At 44.4% G+C, this 20,581-nt stretch overlaps 1 protein-coding gene across 1 annotated transcript in view; it reads left to right on the top strand.

Annotated features, from left to right (window-relative positions):
* Positions 1-20,010, top strand: part of LOC121046848 — a 47,306-nt gene extending 27,296 nt beyond the window's left edge. Inside the window, exons 2-6 of the mRNA XM_042291490.1 lie at positions 1,625-1,795; positions 10,933-11,058; positions 11,179-13,593; positions 15,105-15,500; positions 19,621-20,010. Coding sequence (XP_042147424.1) covers positions 1,625-1,795; positions 10,933-11,058; positions 11,179-13,593; positions 15,105-15,500; positions 19,621-20,010 — 3,498 coding nt within the window. The remainder of the gene's footprint in view (positions 1-1,624; positions 1,796-10,932; positions 11,059-11,178; positions 13,594-15,104; positions 15,501-19,620) is intronic.
* The last annotated feature ends 571 nt before the right edge of the window (positions 20,011-20,581 follow it).

Genomic DNA, 20,581 nt, shown 5'->3' with positions numbered 1-20,581 from the left:
ATATCACTGGCCAGTTGCGAGTTATGTTTGTCCGCCCGTTTATGTTCTCTCCCTAAAAACATGTGCGTGAAGTTTTGATCTCAGCAATTACTTTTTATTAAGCAACAGCGCTTCCCTTTTATTTTGAACTTATATTTGTCGATTATTCTCATCCTCAGGTCGGGGAACTGTGATATCGGTACAGGAATGTGTTGTATTAGAATGATGTGCTTTCCATAGTGCTGGCTCAAAGAGGTACCGCAACTGAAATATGTTCGTGGCCGCGCGGTAACGATAAGCGCCAACATGCCAGAGTCGTGGCATTAGGGAAGATCTTGGCAAATCTCCTCCTTAAAAAAAAGAAAAAAAAAGAAAAAGGAGTGCACGTTTTACATAAGATTTCCTTACTTCGTGGCCGGTGAAAAGCCGAGTAAAAACCGCTGAGTTATGATTGGACTAAAGGAACTGAGAGACTTTGTGATCGAGCTCAGTTGAGTGTAGAAATAGGTATAAGAAAGTGCGCACACTGACGGTGATGACGCTGTAAACTAACTTGCGTTAGCGAAATCAAGAACAGTTTTTTCCCTTGCTTTTATGCAGTGCCATGACGCATTTATTTCTGCTTTATATTTGTTCTGTGAATGGTCAAAGGTGGCAAATAAAATGTCGAAAACCTAATGAGCACTATTCTGCTGATGCTATGACAATAAATTTATCTGAGCGTCTTCGAGACTAATCAAACTCTTGTCGTGCCTACTTTTTTTTTCGGTATGGTTCAATGTTATTCGAAACAAATTTAATTTTCAAAAAATTCATTTTTTTGTCTTTTTGTAAAAAAAAAATGTATATATATATATATGGACGCCAGGCAAGGATTGCAAGATGGTTTGAAAGGTGCTTATTTTGTTTGGCATCTTTTTTGCGTGTGTGTTCGGTACAATGCATGCAATGGAATGAATTTGCTGTAACACAGCCAGTCCACTTTCGTAGAAACGCGGGATTTTAGATAAAACCACCACCACCACCACTACCCCCACAACCACCACCAACGTCATTATCATCATCATCATCGTCGTCGTCATCATCCTTATTATCATCGGGGACGCGAAATGACTACTTGCCATGGGCGCCGTCACCCCTAAGTACACCACTGCCTGGGAGAGCCAACCGCAGCAATGAACGGAGGAGGAGGAAGCTTAGCGAGTGACGAGGCTCAAAATATATTTAGACATAACAATCTACGTTGTGTCACTGAGCAGGACGCGTCATCATGTATTGGCTCGGCCAAATTATCATGATAGAACACCTAAGATAGTGGCATGGAAAAATCAGGAAACTTTCTAGCCGAAGGAAAAGACAAGAGTAAAAGAATATCTCAAACTCAGCTAACTTCATTCATTTTTTTCGTCCCTTATACACCCGATCCTGACATCACCGACCTCCACACGGACACACTCTTTGTGGACACAACGACGAATGGCCTTTTAACAGCAACACCTTTATATCAAGTGCTTTGAGCCGAACTAGACGCTTCGGATATCTTAGTAGAAGCTGAAGAAAAATAATTTCTTCACAATTTTGGGAAGCGAGTTCGTACCTCTTTAAGTGTTTCCAGAAATCCCTATAGAGGCAGTACTTTTTTCAGATGCTGCCGTCTTGCATTGCGCTGCTGGGGCTCATGCTGTCGACTTTCCCGGCTACCAGCGCAGCCGTTTCATCGACGTCGGCGAGTCCAACTGCGACGAAAGACATGGAGGCCAAGGAGTCATCAAAGTCCCTCGTGACTCTCACACCTCCTTCGATCACCCATTCTGCGGTGAGGTCCTTCAGTTTGTTTCATGCTAATCACCCCAAGGTTCTTGCAATAGCATGCATGCCAGGTTGTGCCACCTTTATGTAGGAATTGGCGAAGTCCGTTATTAACAAAAATTGGGTTATAGGGCTGTTATATGAGAAGTCACACGTACGCTCGAGTGCTAAGCTCGACCAACACACAGGCCAAGGTCATTTCGCTTGTATGACGTTGACGTATGGATGTCATATTGTCACGAAAAATGAGGTGATGAAACAAAGAATGACTGAGGAGACAAAAACATTTAATGTGGCGAACTTGTGCCCAAAACCAAAAAGGAAACAGAGAATAACAACAGAGCGTCGCGGGCGTCGAAGTCGGCGTAACAGCAGGATCGAACGCTGGGGCGAGACTGATCCCGAACCGCCACGCGGGGCACCTTTTGTACCCGCGGAGGTTTCTGGAACGTTCGGCGAAGAGCATTTGGAACTCGATCAGACGAGAAGTTCTCGAACTGGCGATAATGTCGAGTTGAAAAAATAAATAAAAGAGAAGTCCGCTCACTGGAATCGAATCCGGAGCCTCCGCGTGATAGCCAAGCGCGATAACCATTCGCCCACACCCTCGTTCGGCAATGCGCACGGCAATATGACGCTCTAACGTCAAGGTGTCACGTGATGTCATAATATCACGTGCTACCATGATGTCACGTGACGTCGTGGTGCTACATAAAAGCCATTACGCCGCGTGACGTCACGAGGTCAGATTACTTTAAGATGTCACCTGACGTCATACGCGCACAATGTGCCCAGCTCATTCTCAACACATTTTGTGCGCCTCCGAGTTTATCAGTCATGATCGAGACGTGCTTAAACTTTCAATTATTACATTTCAATCGTGTCATAGAAGCGAGCCAAATTAGATTCAGTCTGGCAAGTGAAAATCCCTAGAATGTTACCACCTCAAATCTGTGGATCGCCATCTATGAATAAAAGCTTATGAGAAAAAAACAAAAACAAAAAAACCCGAGGATAAAAAAGAAATTGAAAATAGACGCGTGAAGTGCCTGCCTTCCTCGGTACAGCAAAGTTTACGTTTCGGTGCTATTGGCAATTTTCATCACTCGTTTTTTAACCTACTTTCAAAGCTTCTGCTTTAGACCGCCGGGCTCTGTGAATATCTGATTCACTCGAGAAGGCTGCCGAGCGAACCTACCACCACAGCTTTTTTCTTCTAGGCGTTAGGTGCCTTCGATTTGGCTGGAGTCGTTAGAAGTTACACTGACCTCGAAACAAGGAACGACAAAACGTATTGATTATGTGCTGTAATACTCAATGAACGCAAAATACGAGGGCGGACTGGATACAAGAACGCGTAACAAACTCGAAACAAGCACATTATGTTGTCCGTATGTCTTGCCTATACAGGGTGTGCAATTTTATTTCGAACAGAAAAAAAGGAGAGCTAGAGTAAGGCGATTTTTCTCTTCACCAAGCATTTAGCAGGCTCGACGGACAATAGATGAGGGTATAATCGTCAGGGTAAGATAACTAATTAATTAAAATCTAATCATTACCTTTTTAAGTATAGGGTTTAGCGGTCATGGTGAAATTGCAGTATTGACGGCGATCACTATTAGAGGCCACACACATGTAAAAAGTCTGCGAAAATGTATACGTGTTCTTGAGATATTATTCGACTAAGGTTTGCGTCTCTTCTCCCGGTTTAAAAATTGCACTCCGTGAGTGCATTGCACGCCCTGCCCACAATGACGCTTGGAAGACTGACGTCGTCGTTTCAATCATGTCGCCACTATCTCGGCAGCGTGTCCTTGGTGAATGCGCCGACGACGCAAGTGACGATGTCACCTAGACGACTACGTCACTCTTCCAAGCGTTGTTGTGCGCAGGGCTTCATGCACTCTTTTTGCCTGAAATATCTGAATAATTGCGAACATTAAAAGTAAATTATATAGTCTTAGCCTTTGTTGGACCTAAAAAAAAAGCACTCGAGACTGTGCAGCACGAAATATTATTGCAAGAAATTGATATATACGACCTACAGGGAACTGCACAAAAACTAGTAAAAGGTTCTTTGATAGATTAGTAACAATATGTAACTATAAATATAGAAAAAAAATATCCTCTTCATACTCAAATATACAGCCTGTTGTTCTCCATTGATGGGGTAAATCTTAGGTCCCTTATTATTTGTAATACCGTATTTACTCGCACAATGAACGCACTCGCGTAATAAACGCACCCCCCAAGTCGGCTCTCAAAATTTCGACTTTTTTTCACTCGCGTAATAAACGCACCCCGAACTCAGACGTCAAAATTTTGACCACCTCCCCCGACGCGCGCGAAATGAACGCACTTTTCTATCCTGGTGCAGCGAGGTCGCGAATGCATTGGCAGCGTGGACGAACAAAACGCCTTGCCAAAAGGCGTTAAAAATTCGCAAAGATCCAACGGAAGCAAGAAAAAAAAAACATTGAGAGGAGGTTTTTTTTTTTTTTGCACAGCGCAGTCTGGATTTTGGTTTCGCGCGCCGCCGCGCGCAAGGAGGTAAGAAAGAGAAGCGCGAACGAAACAGCTTGCGAAAGGCGGCAAAAAGAAAAAAAAAAACCACCGAACTAAGAGAAAACAAAACCAACGAGGAGGTTTTTTTTTTCTTTTTTTTCTTTCTTGCACAGCGCAGTTTGGTTTCGGGGGGGGGGGGGGGGGGGGGGTTCGCTCGCCGCGCGCAAGGAGGTAAGAAAGAGGAGCGGAGAAGCCCTTAAAGGCCGCTGTACAAACGAGACGTTCTGCAGGGAAGAACCTTCTCTCCCGAAGCTGGAGACGGGGAGGGAAAGGGGCAGCGTTGGGTGGAAAGGGCGTCTAGAGAATGGAGATTAGCCCCGGGGCGAGCCAACCTCTCGAGGGGGAGTGGGGACGGAACAAAGCTGCCGTGGGGGTTCCGGCTACCAGGTGGAAGATAAGCTTGTCAAACGGCGACCTCGGATGTGAGGACGGGCACGTCAGAGAATTTGAAAATAGCTGCTTTATTAGCCGGAGGACCCAGTGCGGTCTACTGGCTCTAGTAGGTGACTCGGATGAAGAAAACTCGTTTTGCTCCAAAGCTCTAAAAGCATTCTGGAACGTGAACTGTTGCCACAAATAAAAATAACACATACATGAAAAACTACGAAGGCACCTAAGCTTTCTCCTATGATGTGAGAATGCGGGAGCATTACAGGCAGAGTTATGTTGGCGCAACTTGCAAAAAAGAAGGAAAAAAAAAAGTTATGTTGGCGCAACTAAGCGCAACGAATAGCGCGCTAGTTTCACGATCAAGAGGGCCTAGCTTCGAAACCGGGCAGGGGATGGTTTTTTTCTCGTGTTCTTTTTCTATTTCGTTTATTTTTTTTTTGTTCGGTCACGTGACAATAAAAATCACATGAACAGAATTTTTTTGGGCCACGTCACCAGAGATTTTTTTTTCTTATTTCTCCTTTTCTTCTGTCTTTTTTTCCCCTTTTTTTTCGGCTTACGCTCCCTTTTGCAAAACTCTTTGCACCTATTTCGCGTTACTTTGGCGTCACCCAAATCATTTTATTTATGGCAGGGAATTCTGCCGTACGTACAGGTCCCGTCAAAGTAAAACGGAGCGCCGGAGCGGCAACCGAACTGCATCGCCGCGCTATCTAGCAGCGCCGGCTGGAACTGATAGGTGCCGTCTGCGCATGCGCGCGTGTGTTCGCGGTGTCCTTCGTTTTCTTGTTTGATCCTCGCATTATTGGCGTCTCGAGCTGCCAAACTCTATTCCGATAAACACCGCTAGGTGTTCGACTCACACTCGTAGATAACGTTGACTGCAAGTGGGAAAGGGCCAGTGTTGTCAATGAGCACCGCCCCTTGTGCTATCAGGCGTCGATTTGAGGAAAATCGTTGCGCCGCTCGAACCACCGATAACGTGTGGGTCGGAAGAAGGAAACGGAGGCCCCAGCGGAAGGCACGTGCGCATGCGCAGATGTAGCCTATCAGTTCCAGCCGGCGCTGCCAGATAGCGCGGCGATGCAGTTCGGACGTCGCTCCGGCGCTCCGTTTTACTTTGACGGCACCTGTACCTTATGTTACTATTACCAACCCTGGCTTGCAATACGCATAGAGAATTTCGTCCGGCAACCAGTTTGGGAATGACGAGGCCAAATTTGTGCTATAATTTATTTGAGGTCTAAGCATAATTTCAGCCTCGTTATCGGTCGGTCTCTATGATTGGCTTTTCAAGTATCTTTTGGGAAGGCAGACGACTGGCATTTTTAGAGTGCACGTGTGTCGACCAGAGTGAACATTGCTGAAGCGCCTCCAGTGTGATTTTGGCCGTAAATAACTGGACGCCCCGGGCAAACCCACTCAATATAGAAAAGTATCTACTTTCTGGTTTCATAGAGAGCTACGAAAGGGACGAATCCCAGCCGAGTCAAACTACCGGCTTGCAAACGCAATCGTGTTGACAATAGCTCCAAGGAGTTTGTATGACTCTCTCTGGCGGTGTGCAGAGGGTAAAGGCACGGAGGTAATATGCTTTCACCTAGTCACCTCGCAAACGGTCGGGTAATGGCTGCAGAGATTCATTTCGCTTTGTTTTATCACCGGGATTATAGCTTGATTTCTGTGTTCCTAATTTCACAGACAGAACGAAATCGCTTTTCTCGTGTGGCGTCACGGCGGTGAGACAGAAATCAATCAGTCCACCGGAATTCGACGCTTGTGCTCGTTCTATAGCGCTTCTAAAAACCGTGCGATCACGGCTGTGCAACGTCAACAATGCATAAACTGCAGTTACTTGTACTCGTATTGCATCGTAAGGGAACGACTATGACTGGGTAAACAGGAATAGGGAGAATGGGTGCGTGTGATTTGTTGATGTTCGAATCAACAAATCAAGCTTCAACGAATGCGATAGTATTGCATTCACTCAACCAGCTATATGAGCTTTCAGACGGTATATACCTTCCAAGTATGCGAATCGTGTTCTGCCAGTGATACCTCAGCTAAATTAAAAAGCAAAATCCACGTTGAAAAAAAAAAAAAAAAGTTTACGGTGACTCGAGCCGCTCCCGCGCCGAATCATGTTTCACGTAAGCGTGGTCTTGGGGTCGATGCACGACGAGGGGTCTTCAATCATAAAAATAGTTTGATTACGATTATTGGCAACGCTAAAAATTTGAAAGCCAAGCAGTGAAGACAACGGTGTTCTTATAAATATTATATACATTTTATTTTACACTGTTTGAATACGATGCCGTCGTTATGTTCTTGAATTATTGGCTAGCTTGTGGCGGACAGGGAAATCTTGCAGGACCGTATGATAGGACCTACACTAAACCTGCCGCGCTTCGAAAAATTTTACTCCAATGCATACAAGCTTGTTGAAGGCGGACGGAGCGTTGCGCATCCGGCAAAGCGCATTCAATCGCTGCCCGCGGCGTTTTTTTTTTTTTTTTTTTTTTTTTTTTTTTTTTTTGTGAGGGGGGGGGGGGGGGCAGCGAAATAGTTTAGTCAAGCAGCAGGCCCCCTCTTCAGCGGGTTAGGCCGGATTAACCGGAGGCGTCTCCTAATCCATTCTCCGTGTTGTCCCCTCGGGGGAGGGTGGTAAACAGGTGGGGGAGGGCGGTGAAGGAAGGAAAGGAGGACAGGAGAGGAGGAAACGCAGAAAAAGTGGAAAGCGCGAACTGTACGGCGGCCTTTAAGAAAACAAAACAGCTTGCGAAAGGCGACAAAAAAAAAAACAAAAAAAAAAAAAACACGGAACTGAGACAAAGACAAAAAAGGAGCTTTTTTTTCTTTCTTTTTTTTGCACAGCGCAGTTTGGTTACGAAGGGTCGTGCGCCGCGCGCAAGGAGATAAGAAAGATAAGCGGAGAGCCCTCGCCTAAGCAACGCCTAAGCAAAAAAAAAAAAAAACAGCCTGCAAAAAGCGGCAAAAAAGAAAAAAAAACCAAGGAACTAAAAAAAAAAACACAAAAAGCAGTTTTTTTTATTTTTTATTTTTTGCACAGCTTAGCTTGGTTACGGGGTCGGGCGCCGCGCGCAAAGAGATAAGAAGTTACTTCGATTTTTCAGGATAAAAGGTCCGTTCATTATGCGAGTAAATATAGACGCAAAAATTTTACTTCGCATAATGAACGCTCCCCCCAACTTTGCATCGATTTTTCGGAAAAAAAAGTGCGTTCATTCTGCGAGTAAATACGGTATGTATAAATGATCTGATAAAAATACCTGGCCTCCAGGAAGTAATAATGTACGCTGTGATACTAACATAATCTTTAGTAAAAATCAAGACAAAATATAAAACTAGCTGCAAACTCTTACTTCATGAAACTGTCTCAATGGTTATAAAGGAAATATATTTCAATTAAATTCAAACTAAGCAAAATTCATAATGTTGAAATCAGTAAGTAAACGAGACGATGATAGCATTAACATAAAATTTGAAGGCTTAGAACTGGAGAAAGTTAGCGAGAAAAATGTTGTGTGGTTTGATTTAGTGAAGAATTGTCGTGGAGTAGTTATATTGGCAAGTGACAAGGTGACCTGTCCAAAACTATAGACATACTGTATAAAACCAAGAATCTTATCCCGAGTTCCCTTCTTATAAATATGTATTACCCTTTATTTGCTTCAAAACTAAGCTACGGAATTTTGGTAGCTTAGTTTTGAAACTAATTTTGGTTTCTTAATTTTGGTAACTTCTTTAAATTATGATACCTTATTAGTCCTTAAAATAAAAGTTTTACGCATGCCCGAGGACTACAAAGGGTACGATAAGAATCTGCGTACGGATCCTCTGTTTTTTAAACACATAAAAAAAGCTTAAATTTGGTAACTGCGTCAAATTATAACACCTTATTAGTCCTTAAAAATCGTTTTCCGCGTGCCCGAGGATTTCAAAAGGTATTATAGGAATCTGCGTACGGAACCTCTGCTTTTTAAACACATAAAAAAAGCTTAATTTTGATAACTATGTCAAATTATTATACCTTAGTGTCCTTGAAATAAAATGTTTACGCATGCCCGAGGACTACAAAGGGTATAATAGGAATATGCGTACGGAACCTCTGCTTTTTAAACACATAAAAAAAAGCTTAATTTTGGTAAATGCGTCAAATTATAATACCTTATTAGTCCTCAAAGTAAAAGTTTTGCGCACGCACGAGGACTGCAAAGGGTACGATAGGAATCTGCGTACGGTATTTCTGTTTTTAAACGCATAAAAAAAGCTATTTTTGGTAACTGCGTCAAATTATATTACCTTATTAGTCCTAAAAGTAAAAGTTTCATGCATCCTGAGGACTACAAAGGGCATGATAGGAATCTGCGTACGGAACCTCAGTTTCTTAAACACATAAGAAAAGCTTAATTTCGGTAACTGCGTCAAATTATAATATCTATATTAGTCCTTAAAATAAATGTTTTACGCATGACCGAGGACTACAAAGGGTATGATAGGAATCTGTGTACGGAACCTCTGTTTTTAAACACATAAAAAGGTTTAATTTTGGTAACTGCGTCAAATTATAATACCTTATTAGTCCTTAAAGTAAAAGTTTCATGCATCCCGAGGACTACAAAGGGCATGATAGGAATCCGCGTACGGAACCTCTCTTTCTTAAACACATAAATAAAGCTTAATTTTGGTAACTGCGTCAAATTATAATACCTTATTAGTCCTTAAAATAAACTTTTCACCCGTGCCCCATGACTACAAAGGGTATGATAGGAATCTCCGTACGGAACCTCTTTTTCTTAAACACATAAAAAAAAGCTTAAATTTGGTAACTGCGTCAAATTATAATACCTTGTTAGTCCTTAAAGTAAAAGTTTCATGCATCCCGAGGACTACAAAGGGCATGATAGGAATCTGCGTACGGAACCTCTTTTTCTTAAACACATAAATAAAGCTTAATTTTGGTAACTGCGTCAAATTATAATACCTTATTAGTCCTTAAAATAAACTTTTTACCCGTGCCCCATGACTACAAAGGGTATGATAGGAATCTGCGTACAGAACCTCTTCTTCTTAAACACATTAAAAAAAGCTTAAATTTGGTAACTGCGTCAAATTATAATACCTTATTAGTCCGTAAAGTAAAACTTTTACGCATGCCTGGGGACTTTAGCAACATGTACTCTACATATTTTGTTCATTGACCCTAGTACAAACTTGTGTATAACTCATGTGTTTTAGACTCTTGGACTATTCCGTGAAAATAGTTATAATTCTTATGTTTTTAGAGTTTTTAGGCTATTGTATCTTGATTATTTGGTTGTTTTGATTTTGATTTGATTTGGCTACTGAGCCTATTTAAAATTTCTGCATAATGTGCTTTTTGTTTTTGTTTTTCTCTGTCTTATATCTGTCTGTCGCCCACTGTGTAACAAGCTAGGGGACTAGGCTTCGTCAGGCACTGGCGCCTTTTGCCGTAGGCCCCAACTGCGGAATAAGAATCCGCGGGCGCAAATCGAGAGAAAATACATCGGCGGAAAGAACGTAAATATTGTTGGATTAATATCTACGAAGAAATCTTTTCGCAAAATGTCTAAATTAGTCAGGCCTTTAACAGTAGTTGACGCGTCAATAATGCATCCGACATTACCCCAAAAATTAATAAAGAAAAGTTAAATAAATCGTTTTAGTTAATTAGTCAACTTTGGATGACAATTATATTCTCATATACTCTCCACCCAGCTTGATAAATATTTGGTGAGATGGAACTCGTCAAATTCTTACTCCTTAAAAAAAAAAGTCTCTGGGAGTATTTACGTCTGTCCCATCTTCGTTTTTTTTTCTTGTTAGTCTTCTTAACCCCTTAATCACCTCTTTCATTTCAACTGTGCGTTTTGATTATTAGCTTGCACGAATTAACTCAATGTTTTAATTCTAAGCAGTCACGTCGCAAGACCTTTACTATGTACATATTGAGCTTTTGTTGTGCTCAACCGGAACTGGCCCGCCCTCTCGTTGATGCTTTTTAGTCAGCTGTTGATCCTGTAAATAAATAAATTGCTTAAAGTATTTTTATGGTCTCAATAATGTTTACACAATTTTAGTGTTGCTTTCGCCCCCTTTCTAATAACTTCTATTCATTTGCTTAGTCAAGTCGTGACTCTCTTTCAGTCTTACCAGTACGGCTACGAGGTGGGCACAGTGGACTCAACGCTGTTCAAGGGCCAGGCGAAAGAGCAAGGCGGGTTGACTCGTGGCACGTACGCCTACAAAGACGACAGCGGGCAGTACCGACAGGTAGAGTATGTTGCCAACGAGAACGGATACCGGGCCAGCATCAGCGCGAAAGGCCCCAAATCGGCAGGCAACCGAGTCAAAAATTTGTCGCTCTCTAACTCTGACTCTCGAAAAACCCAGGTGGAAGACAAGGCCCCGACACCGACGGCGGCGACCTTCACCACGCAGACGGATTCGGTGTTGCAGAAGCTCAAGCAGAGCGACAAAGCGCAAGTCTTCTTCGAACCCAAGGCCCCAACTAAGGAGGAGGCGTCTTCCCTTATCACCAGCTACGAAATTCCGCGCGCGTCCGCGATTCCAAAGAAGGGTCAAGCAAACAATGGCGAGGCGACATCCAACGCTCCGCCTAAACCTGCTTTCTTCGATCAACCGGCTAAAGTAGAAAGGAAAGTAGTGGTCACTTCTGGAGGCGGAGGATCCCTGCCTCTGACGCAGCGGCAGCAGAAACGAGTCACCGTCATCCACAAGTCTACTCATTCGGAGCAATCTTCGGACAAATCTAGGTCGTCACCGAGAACATTTACGAAGACATTCAGGGGTCCGCAGTACCGGCCGACGCTCAGACCGCAAGTTAGGTACAGAACAACGTCACCCCCATCCAACGTAGACTATGACTTTAAGACAAGCCACAAAAGTGAAGGCCCGAGACAAACTACTCAGGACAATGGAGAGCAACAGCAAGGCCAGTCACTCACAACTGAAGAAAGTTACACGCAAGAGCAGCGTTCAAACAGCAGAACGTACAGCAAACAACGGCTTCATCACAGAGAAAACACTGGAAAGGCGTATGAGGTAAGAACACCTCACGCGACACAATACATGAGCTTCGGGGACGTCAGCAAGGAGTCCCATCACCCAGCAATTCATAAACCTGAAGATTCAACACAAACCCAGCAGTACCCGGATCAAACTTCAAAGCAATCCGGGTACAAACCTTACACCTCCTCACCATCATACGACACAACTGTATCAGGACAACAGAACAAAGACGGGGGAGGAGGGAACTACGGGGGAACGTCTCAGCAGGGTTCGTACTATAACCAGGGCTACAGCGGTCAGAACGCTGGAGATCAAAGTGTTACTGTCGGAGCAACTACGAAGGTATCAGGATACAACCAAGATTATCAAGCAGGCTACCAAGGAACGAATACACGCAATGATCAATACGAATACCACCGAGGAACAGCTTATCCGGCACGAGTCAGCGACAACTCGCAACAAACACAAGGAACGTCAACAAAATCGAATTCTTACAAGACAGGATACCAGGCGAATGACCGGGTAAACACAGGACAGTATCAAGATACGAACCCCGGTTCCTCTCAACAAGGATCATATCAGTCACAATCCTACAGCACCAACTCCGAGCCACCTCAAGGCCTAATAGAAGCGTTGCCAAAAGCGTCCTATTTTAAATCTGACTACCAGTCTAATAACAAGCAGCAATCTACGCCACGGCCGCAGACATTTAAGCCCAGTTATCAAGCCTACAAAGAAAAGAACACTCATCAAGGCAGCAACGGTCAAAATCAAAACGTCGGTAGCTATACGAGAAGTTCAAGTGGCGCCGGCAACTATAGGTTGGAAATCAATCACGGGAGCAATAAACAAGCCCAGAACGCCCCAGCTCAGAGCAGCCATTACCAACAGGCACAATCATTATCGCAAAGTCAAACGCCAACGAATAGTCAGACAGCCAGCAAACAGCAAACAGCTCAGTATTCGAAGCCGGCGCCACCTCCACTTCGCAACCTGCCCGTTACTCACAGGCCACAAGTTCAACAGGGGGCGCAACAGATATCGGTGCCACCACCACCACCTACCCCAGCACCCCAAGACGCGCAGGTACTCCTCGTAGAAATCAACAATCAACAAGGGCAAGCTCATATACAAGCTCAACAACTCAATGCCCAACAGCAGGCTCAACTGTTTCAGCAGCGCCCGTTTAATCAGCTATTTCAAAACCAACAAACTATTCCACTTGAACAAGCGTTACAGTTCTTCAACAATGGACAGAACCAAGGCTTTAGAGTTCCAATAATTGAAATGGGTGCCCCGTTGATGGGGAACCTGGCTCAATCGCCCAACTTTTTCGACATCAGACAGCAGATTCAGCAGCAATTGCAGCAACAGCAACACCAGGCCCAGCAGCCGTTCCTTTTCGGAAGACCCGATGCCCTCCAGCAGATGCTCAAACAGCAGCAGCAACAGCAGTTCTTCATGCCTCAAAACCAAGGCTTCCAGAAAATCATAACGCAAGGCCCAGTGCCAATTGAGCTGAAAGTGGAGCCCCTTTACGACATGAACAAAGGAGCGGGACATAATATCGGCATCAAAGACGTTCGCGTGCAAGCCCTGAAGCCTATCAAGCTCCCATTGCAAGGACAAGTTCAAAGCGGGGGTCAAAACTCCGGTCAATCTTCAAACAATGGCATGCCGTACGAAGTCAGCATGCTCGTTGATGCCGCCAAAAAGGCTCTGATGTCCACTGGAGCTTTCCCCAAGCAAGAGGTTTTCGTTGTAGATGCTTCTCAGGTAAAGCCATTTACGCCATCCTCATAAAGCTTTTTTTTTTCATTTGCATAAAAATTAGCTTGATTCTTGTTTGGCTTAGTCATATACATATCTATAAGTCAGAGAATCTGTACACCATATCATACTTTACTTTGCGCGGCTCCCTGTATGTGCGACATTTCTTATTTGAAGATTGTCGGAACTTCATATATTATCTAACGGAAACTAAACGACAGCTTAATTCTAGAAAACATTTGTCTACGGTCGAATATTTTACCCATATAGCCACAATAGAAAACAATTTCTCTGGACTAACACCGATTCCAATGCGGGCCTAAACTGAGGGAGAGGAGGAAACGAGAGGTCGCGGGGACGCTAAAATGCCGAGCTCTGACTGGAATGGTTAATGGCAAGAGGCAAAGCTTTTGTTTTCACTGCACTGTTCGAACACGTTCGAAAGCCAACGTCAAACGCCGGACGACGGCGTTCAGCGTTCTAGCGCGTTCGACGAGCGCAGTGGAGACAAAGGCTTTGCCTCTACCCACTAATCATTCCAGTAAGAGCTCGGCGATCTGGCGTCGCCGGAAGCTCTCGTTTCCTCCTCTCCCTCGCTTTCTGCCCACCTAAAGATGTGCGCTGGTTTGGTGTGTGCAAATCGTAAGAATCAGAGTCATCTTCCATCCAACAGTTGTCAAGTTTCCACGGTGGTGCTAATCGCCATTTTCTGGACACACCCTAAAACTGTATCATATGAATGAACACTGCAACTGCTGGGCATCGTCGAGTCACTAAAGGGGCTGGAGCACAAGGAAGTCAGCCGTGCAACTAAAGACAGTTTGATATTGAGTACACAGGTAGTGTACTTGAACATTTTATATTAGGCACGAGTTATTTCGTTCTCGTAAAGCCCGATTCGGTTTGTGCCTCAGTGACTTGGCAATGATCTGTGCGTTATAGTAGGGTGTCCAGACGTCCCGTTTTTTGACGGGATTGTCCCGTTTTAGAGGTCAATTTTTGCCGTCCCATCATTTTGTCCTAATAATAGCCAAGTGTCCCGTTTTCGTGGGAACTTGCTTGCGAAATTAGTACCAGGGAGTGGAAGAAAATTTTTTTCATTCGTAACAGTGTATTGGAATAAATATGGCATAAAAATGTCATCTCGAACAAAGTATGATGTTTAGCTTTTCTGTGGCTCTACTTGCCAATAAGTTATGTTCGCACAGACGTGTGTGCAGGGCACGTTTCCATTTAGTGCACGCTTAAGTCATGCAAAATAAATATGAAAGGCGAATGTACTCAACTACCCAAAGAAAAGGCTCAGAAAAATTTGGCGTTTGCGGCTGAATAGTAGCAGGATTTTTCTTTATTTCTCTATCACTTTGCCCCCCACCCCCCTAACCCCCCTGCTCTATTTTCCTTTCTTCCCCTTCCCCTTGATGTCCCGTTTTCAACTGTGACGAGTATGATCACCCTAGTTATGTTTTTTTTTTTTTTTTTTACGTAAAAATAACGTTTTATCGTACATTTTCTAGGGTGGCCAACTTCCGTATAACGTTCTGCAAGCGATTCAGCAAGCAGCGATAAGAGACTCGCCAAGGGGTGGAGGCGATGGGGGCGGTCATCAGTCCAAGGACTCTGCCCACATACACCAGCAACAAAAAGTCAACCTTGGGCAGGCGTTTCCGGGAGCTACGAGCGTTAAGGTGAACGACAAGATGAACGTCCAGGTGGCGGGACTCTTGGTCAACAACCAGGGCCTGTTTCCTAAGCATCTACTGCAAGGCATCGGAACATCTCAGCTTCGTTTCAACGAACCTCTCAATGTGCACATCCCGATCGGCGAACTTCCACCCCGACCAGCCGTCAATGTTCGCATCAAGGGGCCAGACGGAAAGATCTCTCAAGTGCTGGTGCCTCTTCACGACGCCGTGAGTACACCTTGAATATTTAGTGAACCTTGAATATTTAGTGACATGGGGGAGCAGGACTCAGAATTGTAATGAAAACTAACCCTGGGGAAAAGAAGATGCAGCAGACAGATAATTTCTTTGTTGCAGTTTTGCAAATTACTATACTTAGTTTCAGCTCAGCTCCGAGCGCAGCCAAAGGCTGGGGGACGGTTAACCACTTGGAAAGGAGCGTTCGTACGCATCTCGAAGTAGTTCGCAAAAGTAAAAGTTTAGAAATACTTTGTTCGTGTGCAAACATTGGACAATTTTTCAGTTGTATTCTGCTAAAAACTAATTATAAAAAATGTGAAATAAATTACGTTCTCTGTTTTTTTATAATATAGTAATGAAGATGCTTCGACCAAAAACAGCTTCCTGCTGGCAACACTACTACTACTAAACTTTGTTTTCCGTTTTTTTTTGTGTTTTCAACGGCCAAATTGTGGGCTTCAAGTTCGACGCTTTCCTCGCCAAGTTTGTTTTCTGTTTTCCTAATTTCCGCCGACAAAGCAAGATAAAAAAAAAAAAATAGACGCACGTTTGGTCGTCAGGAGGGACTTCGTGATGAATTTGCATTCTTCTTCGTCAGGAGTCCGAAGCCACGTCGTACAGCGGAATTGTTTATCGAACACCGGAGCTAACAGACATTGGGAAATCGAGGTAAACGTGATCCGCCGACGGCGTGAAACGCTCTCCAATGAAAAACGGATAAAAATCCGGTGTCGAAACAGCTGTCAGAGGCGAAACCGTGCGGTGTCGGTGGAGCGCCGAGAAAAGGCGTACTCCAGTGCGACCGGAGTGACGTAGTATGCTTTTAATGCTGTTATGCGTTTGCGGAAAGAGCGCGCTGCTTTGTTCGATATCGGACATAGGGCGACAGTATACCCAGAAAGCTCGCTCAACCCGCTTTTTCCGTGGGCTCCGGGCGTCACCGCGGCGGAGGATGACCCGTCTGGGCACCGAGCGTTACCAACTTCCGTATTCCAGCCACGGCCTTCCTCTGCTGGCAGTGCGACGGCCCTCCACGAAGCCCAGCAGCCACCGCACTGAACCAAAGTTTTATTCCAGGGCGCGAAATGGCATTTTTGATTATGTAGCAGACGATGCCGTTGCAACTCCAGTAGCAGACGAAATGTCTCTCTTCGACTCCTCTGCACCTCTGCGCAGATTCCGCGAGGAGTGATATACGAAGCGTGGGCGAAGTCGCGTCCTATCGCCGGCGTTTCGCCGCGCTCGGAGCTAAGCTGAAACAGAGTATGGTCAGACCGTTGTGGAAAGACGTAGCGCTACGTATGTGCAGTCTTCAACGAGGACTTTGCGCATTGCCTTTGTAACCGTGTATGACAAACTATTATATACATGGCTTGTACGTGGCGTTGCCATACCATGTTGGTGGTCAATCCTACTTGTTTTTGCCAAGAAAACAAATTCGGTGGTGCGAAAAGCATAATGCAGAAATTACGCGCTCATCAGCAAGGCCACCATGATTCCAGCGGATGTGACGTCAATTCAAGCCGTGTATGGATGGCCTCCAATGTTTCTAAAGCAGTTCACTCATCCGCTCGCGCTCATGTATCCTCGCAATGCAGATGACACGAGATTGCTTACAACTTAACAGTACGTTTAGTTATATAGCAATGTCGTTCCCTGTCAAACCGGGCAATTACATCATCTGGGTACTATTGCCACTGACATATTTAAAACGACAATGAGGTATTTGAGTGGCACCGCTTCCAGTGCAAGCTTCCGACCTTTTGACAACACTTCGGGGTCTTGTTAGTTCAGAGCGTGAATGCGCAGCAAAAGCACTGCGGATGGCAGCGTGGCGCGTGCTGGAGGTTGACCATCTAAAGCAGGTGTCTTCGAACTTTATCGATAACGGGCCAAGATTAGGCGTCTTTTGCAGTCTCGAGGGCTTGAAAAATAAACAAATAAAAATAAATGAGAAAAAGAAACACTAAATAAATACACCTAGATAAGCATTTAAATACCAAATTTAATGTGGAAAAAATTAAAAAAAAAACGCAAGGTGTATTAATAGAAAACATACAAAGAATAAGAAGACCCGCGAGTAATGCAGTTCAACATACCGTTTGGTAAAGACGCTTTCAGCGCGCGCCAGACTGAGCCGCCATAGCAGACCTTCTCTTGTCTTACAGAGATGCCAAGCCACTGAAGCGGACGTTGACGAGTGTCCACAAGAGCCTATGCTGGGGAGAAAGACGCAGTAACACTTGAAATGGCAATATTGTGTCCTGCTGCGGTAATGATGTAGTGGAGCGAACGGAATAAGAGGGAACAAAAACTGAAGGTCGGTTATAACGGCATACATGCACAGCTGCCTGAAAGCGTCTATAATTCAATATTTCGCTCAATTATGGCTTTATAAAATAATTGGAGCCCAAAATGCTCACCGTGCCAAAATCAGCGCATAGGAGCGTTGGCATGTTCGCACAGGGTAGAAGACTAATCAGAAAGGTAAGACTGGTAACGACAAGACGCGAAACTCATGTAGGTATACCGCGTAAGGACAATATGCAAGAGAAAGCAAAATGATTTTAAGGTCGTGACGCAGACAGGAAACGGAAGACTAAGAAATAAGATACCGGTGACGACAGTGACACGCAACTATCAGCGGGTACGAAGCGTTCGGTGAACATTGCGGAGTCGTTTCTTCACACACGTCTATTTTTTTTTTCCGCCTGTAGCAGCGGGTTTGCTAGAAACGGGCCGCGGGCCGGGCGTGTCCGCAAGCACCGCGACCCGCCGCGGTACGGTGGGAGGGCTACGCTGGTCGGAGTTTTGACACCCCTGATCTTATGGAAACGTCTTCTTGTTCTTATCCTTCCAGTGACTGTAACAAGTGACGCGTTTCTGACATCAATGATGTACCGTAGTTTAAAGGCTTGTTCAAATCTCTTTAAAGCCAAGGCATTCCTGCTTAATCTCCAGCGCTGTGCGTTGAGCTGGCACATGGCACGGCACAACTTGTTTTCGATACCTATATATGTCAAGAGCGGCGACCCCTAAGAGTCACTGGAGTCCGAAATAGCAAGACACTCCCGGCCGAGTGTCTTGCTATCTCTTACGAAGGAAGAAAGCACTGGCGTCATCTACCAAGAAGCCATGGAACACTTGCGGTTCCCGTGTGTTTCCTAATTATTTCTGGAGCGAAAGCTCGCGCTGCAGAACCCAGGGATCCTGGGTTCAATCCCCACCCCCTGCCCGTTTCGATCTGGATGAGCATCGTACCGGCGTGCGGTCGTGTATCACTACTGCGTGATGCACGTTAAAGACCCCAGGCTAGCGGTTGTACTGCACTGGCTAAATTGCTCATCTACAGCTGGGAGACTCGTCGCCCTTGTGAGGCAGACCAAGTTCTAGGCTGTATAAACATACCACACAACCCCCCCCCCCCCCCCCTAGTTATTTCGCAAATAATTTTTTTTTCCTCTCTCGGAAAGCATATGGCAGTGTTATAAATAATAATTTCTCATAAATACTGCGAAGATTTCATTTTTGAAATACTGCGAAACCTTCATTCTAGTGAAATACAGTTCCAAAGCCACCTCATAGATGGCGCCAGCGTGCCAGTATGTTCTCTCGTCCTAAGAGGTCACAAGAGCTCAGTCGTAAGCAAACACAAGTGCGTAAACCAGCCTTTAGTTGGTCTAGTCATAAGTTCCCTAGTGATATATCTCATATGAGTAAGAACTTTCTCGGTTCAAAAAAGACATGATTAATTACGATAATTTAAAGCATACAAACACCTTATAAAACATACAAGAACAATATAAGATTATATATTAAGTAATAAGAAACTTATCATATAATCTTATATTGGATGCTCATATGTTCTTATAAGGTACTTGTATAATCTTATATGATCTCATTTGATCATGTGCCTTTATTGGACCAAGGAGGTTCTAATACGCATGAACTTTTTCACTAGGGTGCCGCCTAATTTTTGCTTATAAAACGTTGAGCACGACTCACAAACAGTTCGCTTTTATACTGCCCGATAACTTACGTCACACAGAAGAGTGACGTGACACTAAACTACTGCACGCGCATATGTTTTTTTTTCTCGTTTTTTTAGACGAAGCTTGCTGCTCTGAACAAGTTGGAGAACAACCTACAAGGCGGACAGTTCCAGAATGGCCCCTTCCAAAACGGACCTTTCCAAGGCAATCCCTTCCAGGCAGGTCCTTTCCAAGCACAGCACATTCAGGGCCTTCCTTTCCAAACTGGAGCCTTTCAAGGGAGCAGAGGATTTCACGCCATCCCAGCGCCGGACTTGAGTCAGAAAGAAGGCCTCCTGCTCGGCGGTTCAACACAAGAGCCCGCCTTCGGACTTATTCCTCAAGGAAACTTTCAGAGACTGGGCGAAAAAGTTAGCCTGATGGAAGGGCTGCAGCTGGCTGATTTACCCCACTTTGATCCTTCAGCTCTTGCGGGAGCAGAGATGGTTCCACTGCGATCTTTATAAGGTGCTTCCGGTATTGCTATGACGTTGTCTGTGCGAATGCATGACTTGTGTGGGCTGATGCTCGAGCAAATAACTGCCAGCTGCGCTGTTAGTTAATTTTTTTTAACGCCTTCACTTCATTGTCATAATGTTGGGATAAGCCACACATTCTGTAAGGTAACAATATTTCTCTGGAGTTTGTTACTCCTGCACATCCGCAAAGAGTTTTTTTTTTATGTTGGAGGTATAATAGGAGGAGTACTAAATTTACTTAGCTTAGAACTAAGACGTTCGGTTACAATGAATCGGGCACTTTCTCAACTCAGGTTAAAATTTTTGTGAATCTCTAATTTGTGCCCCCTTTTTAGCTTCTTTCTTATGATGTCAGTTTTATTATGCATTTAGTTCACTAAGGATTTAGGTTCAATAATTCCGCGTTGTCTGGCAGTTACTGAGGATTCATACCCAATTGTACTGATTTTTCTTTGTCGTTATCACGTAATTTCTAGCATCTGCCCCTTCAAAACACTCTGGATATAAGCGTCCTACAAACAAAGATACCAGAAAGTGAACTACAATTTATTCATAATTG

Source organism: Ixodes scapularis, unplaced genomic scaffold (genome assembly GCF_016920785.2).
Source record: "Ixodes scapularis isolate PalLabHiFi unplaced genomic scaffold, ASM1692078v2 PGA_scaffold2__306_contigs__length_199485367, whole genome shotgun sequence".
NCBI lineage: Eukaryota > Metazoa > Arthropoda > Arachnida > Ixodida > Ixodidae > Ixodes > Ixodes scapularis.
The sequence above is the reverse complement of the archived record's forward strand: the minus strand, read 5'-3'. Positions and strand labels throughout refer to the sequence as shown.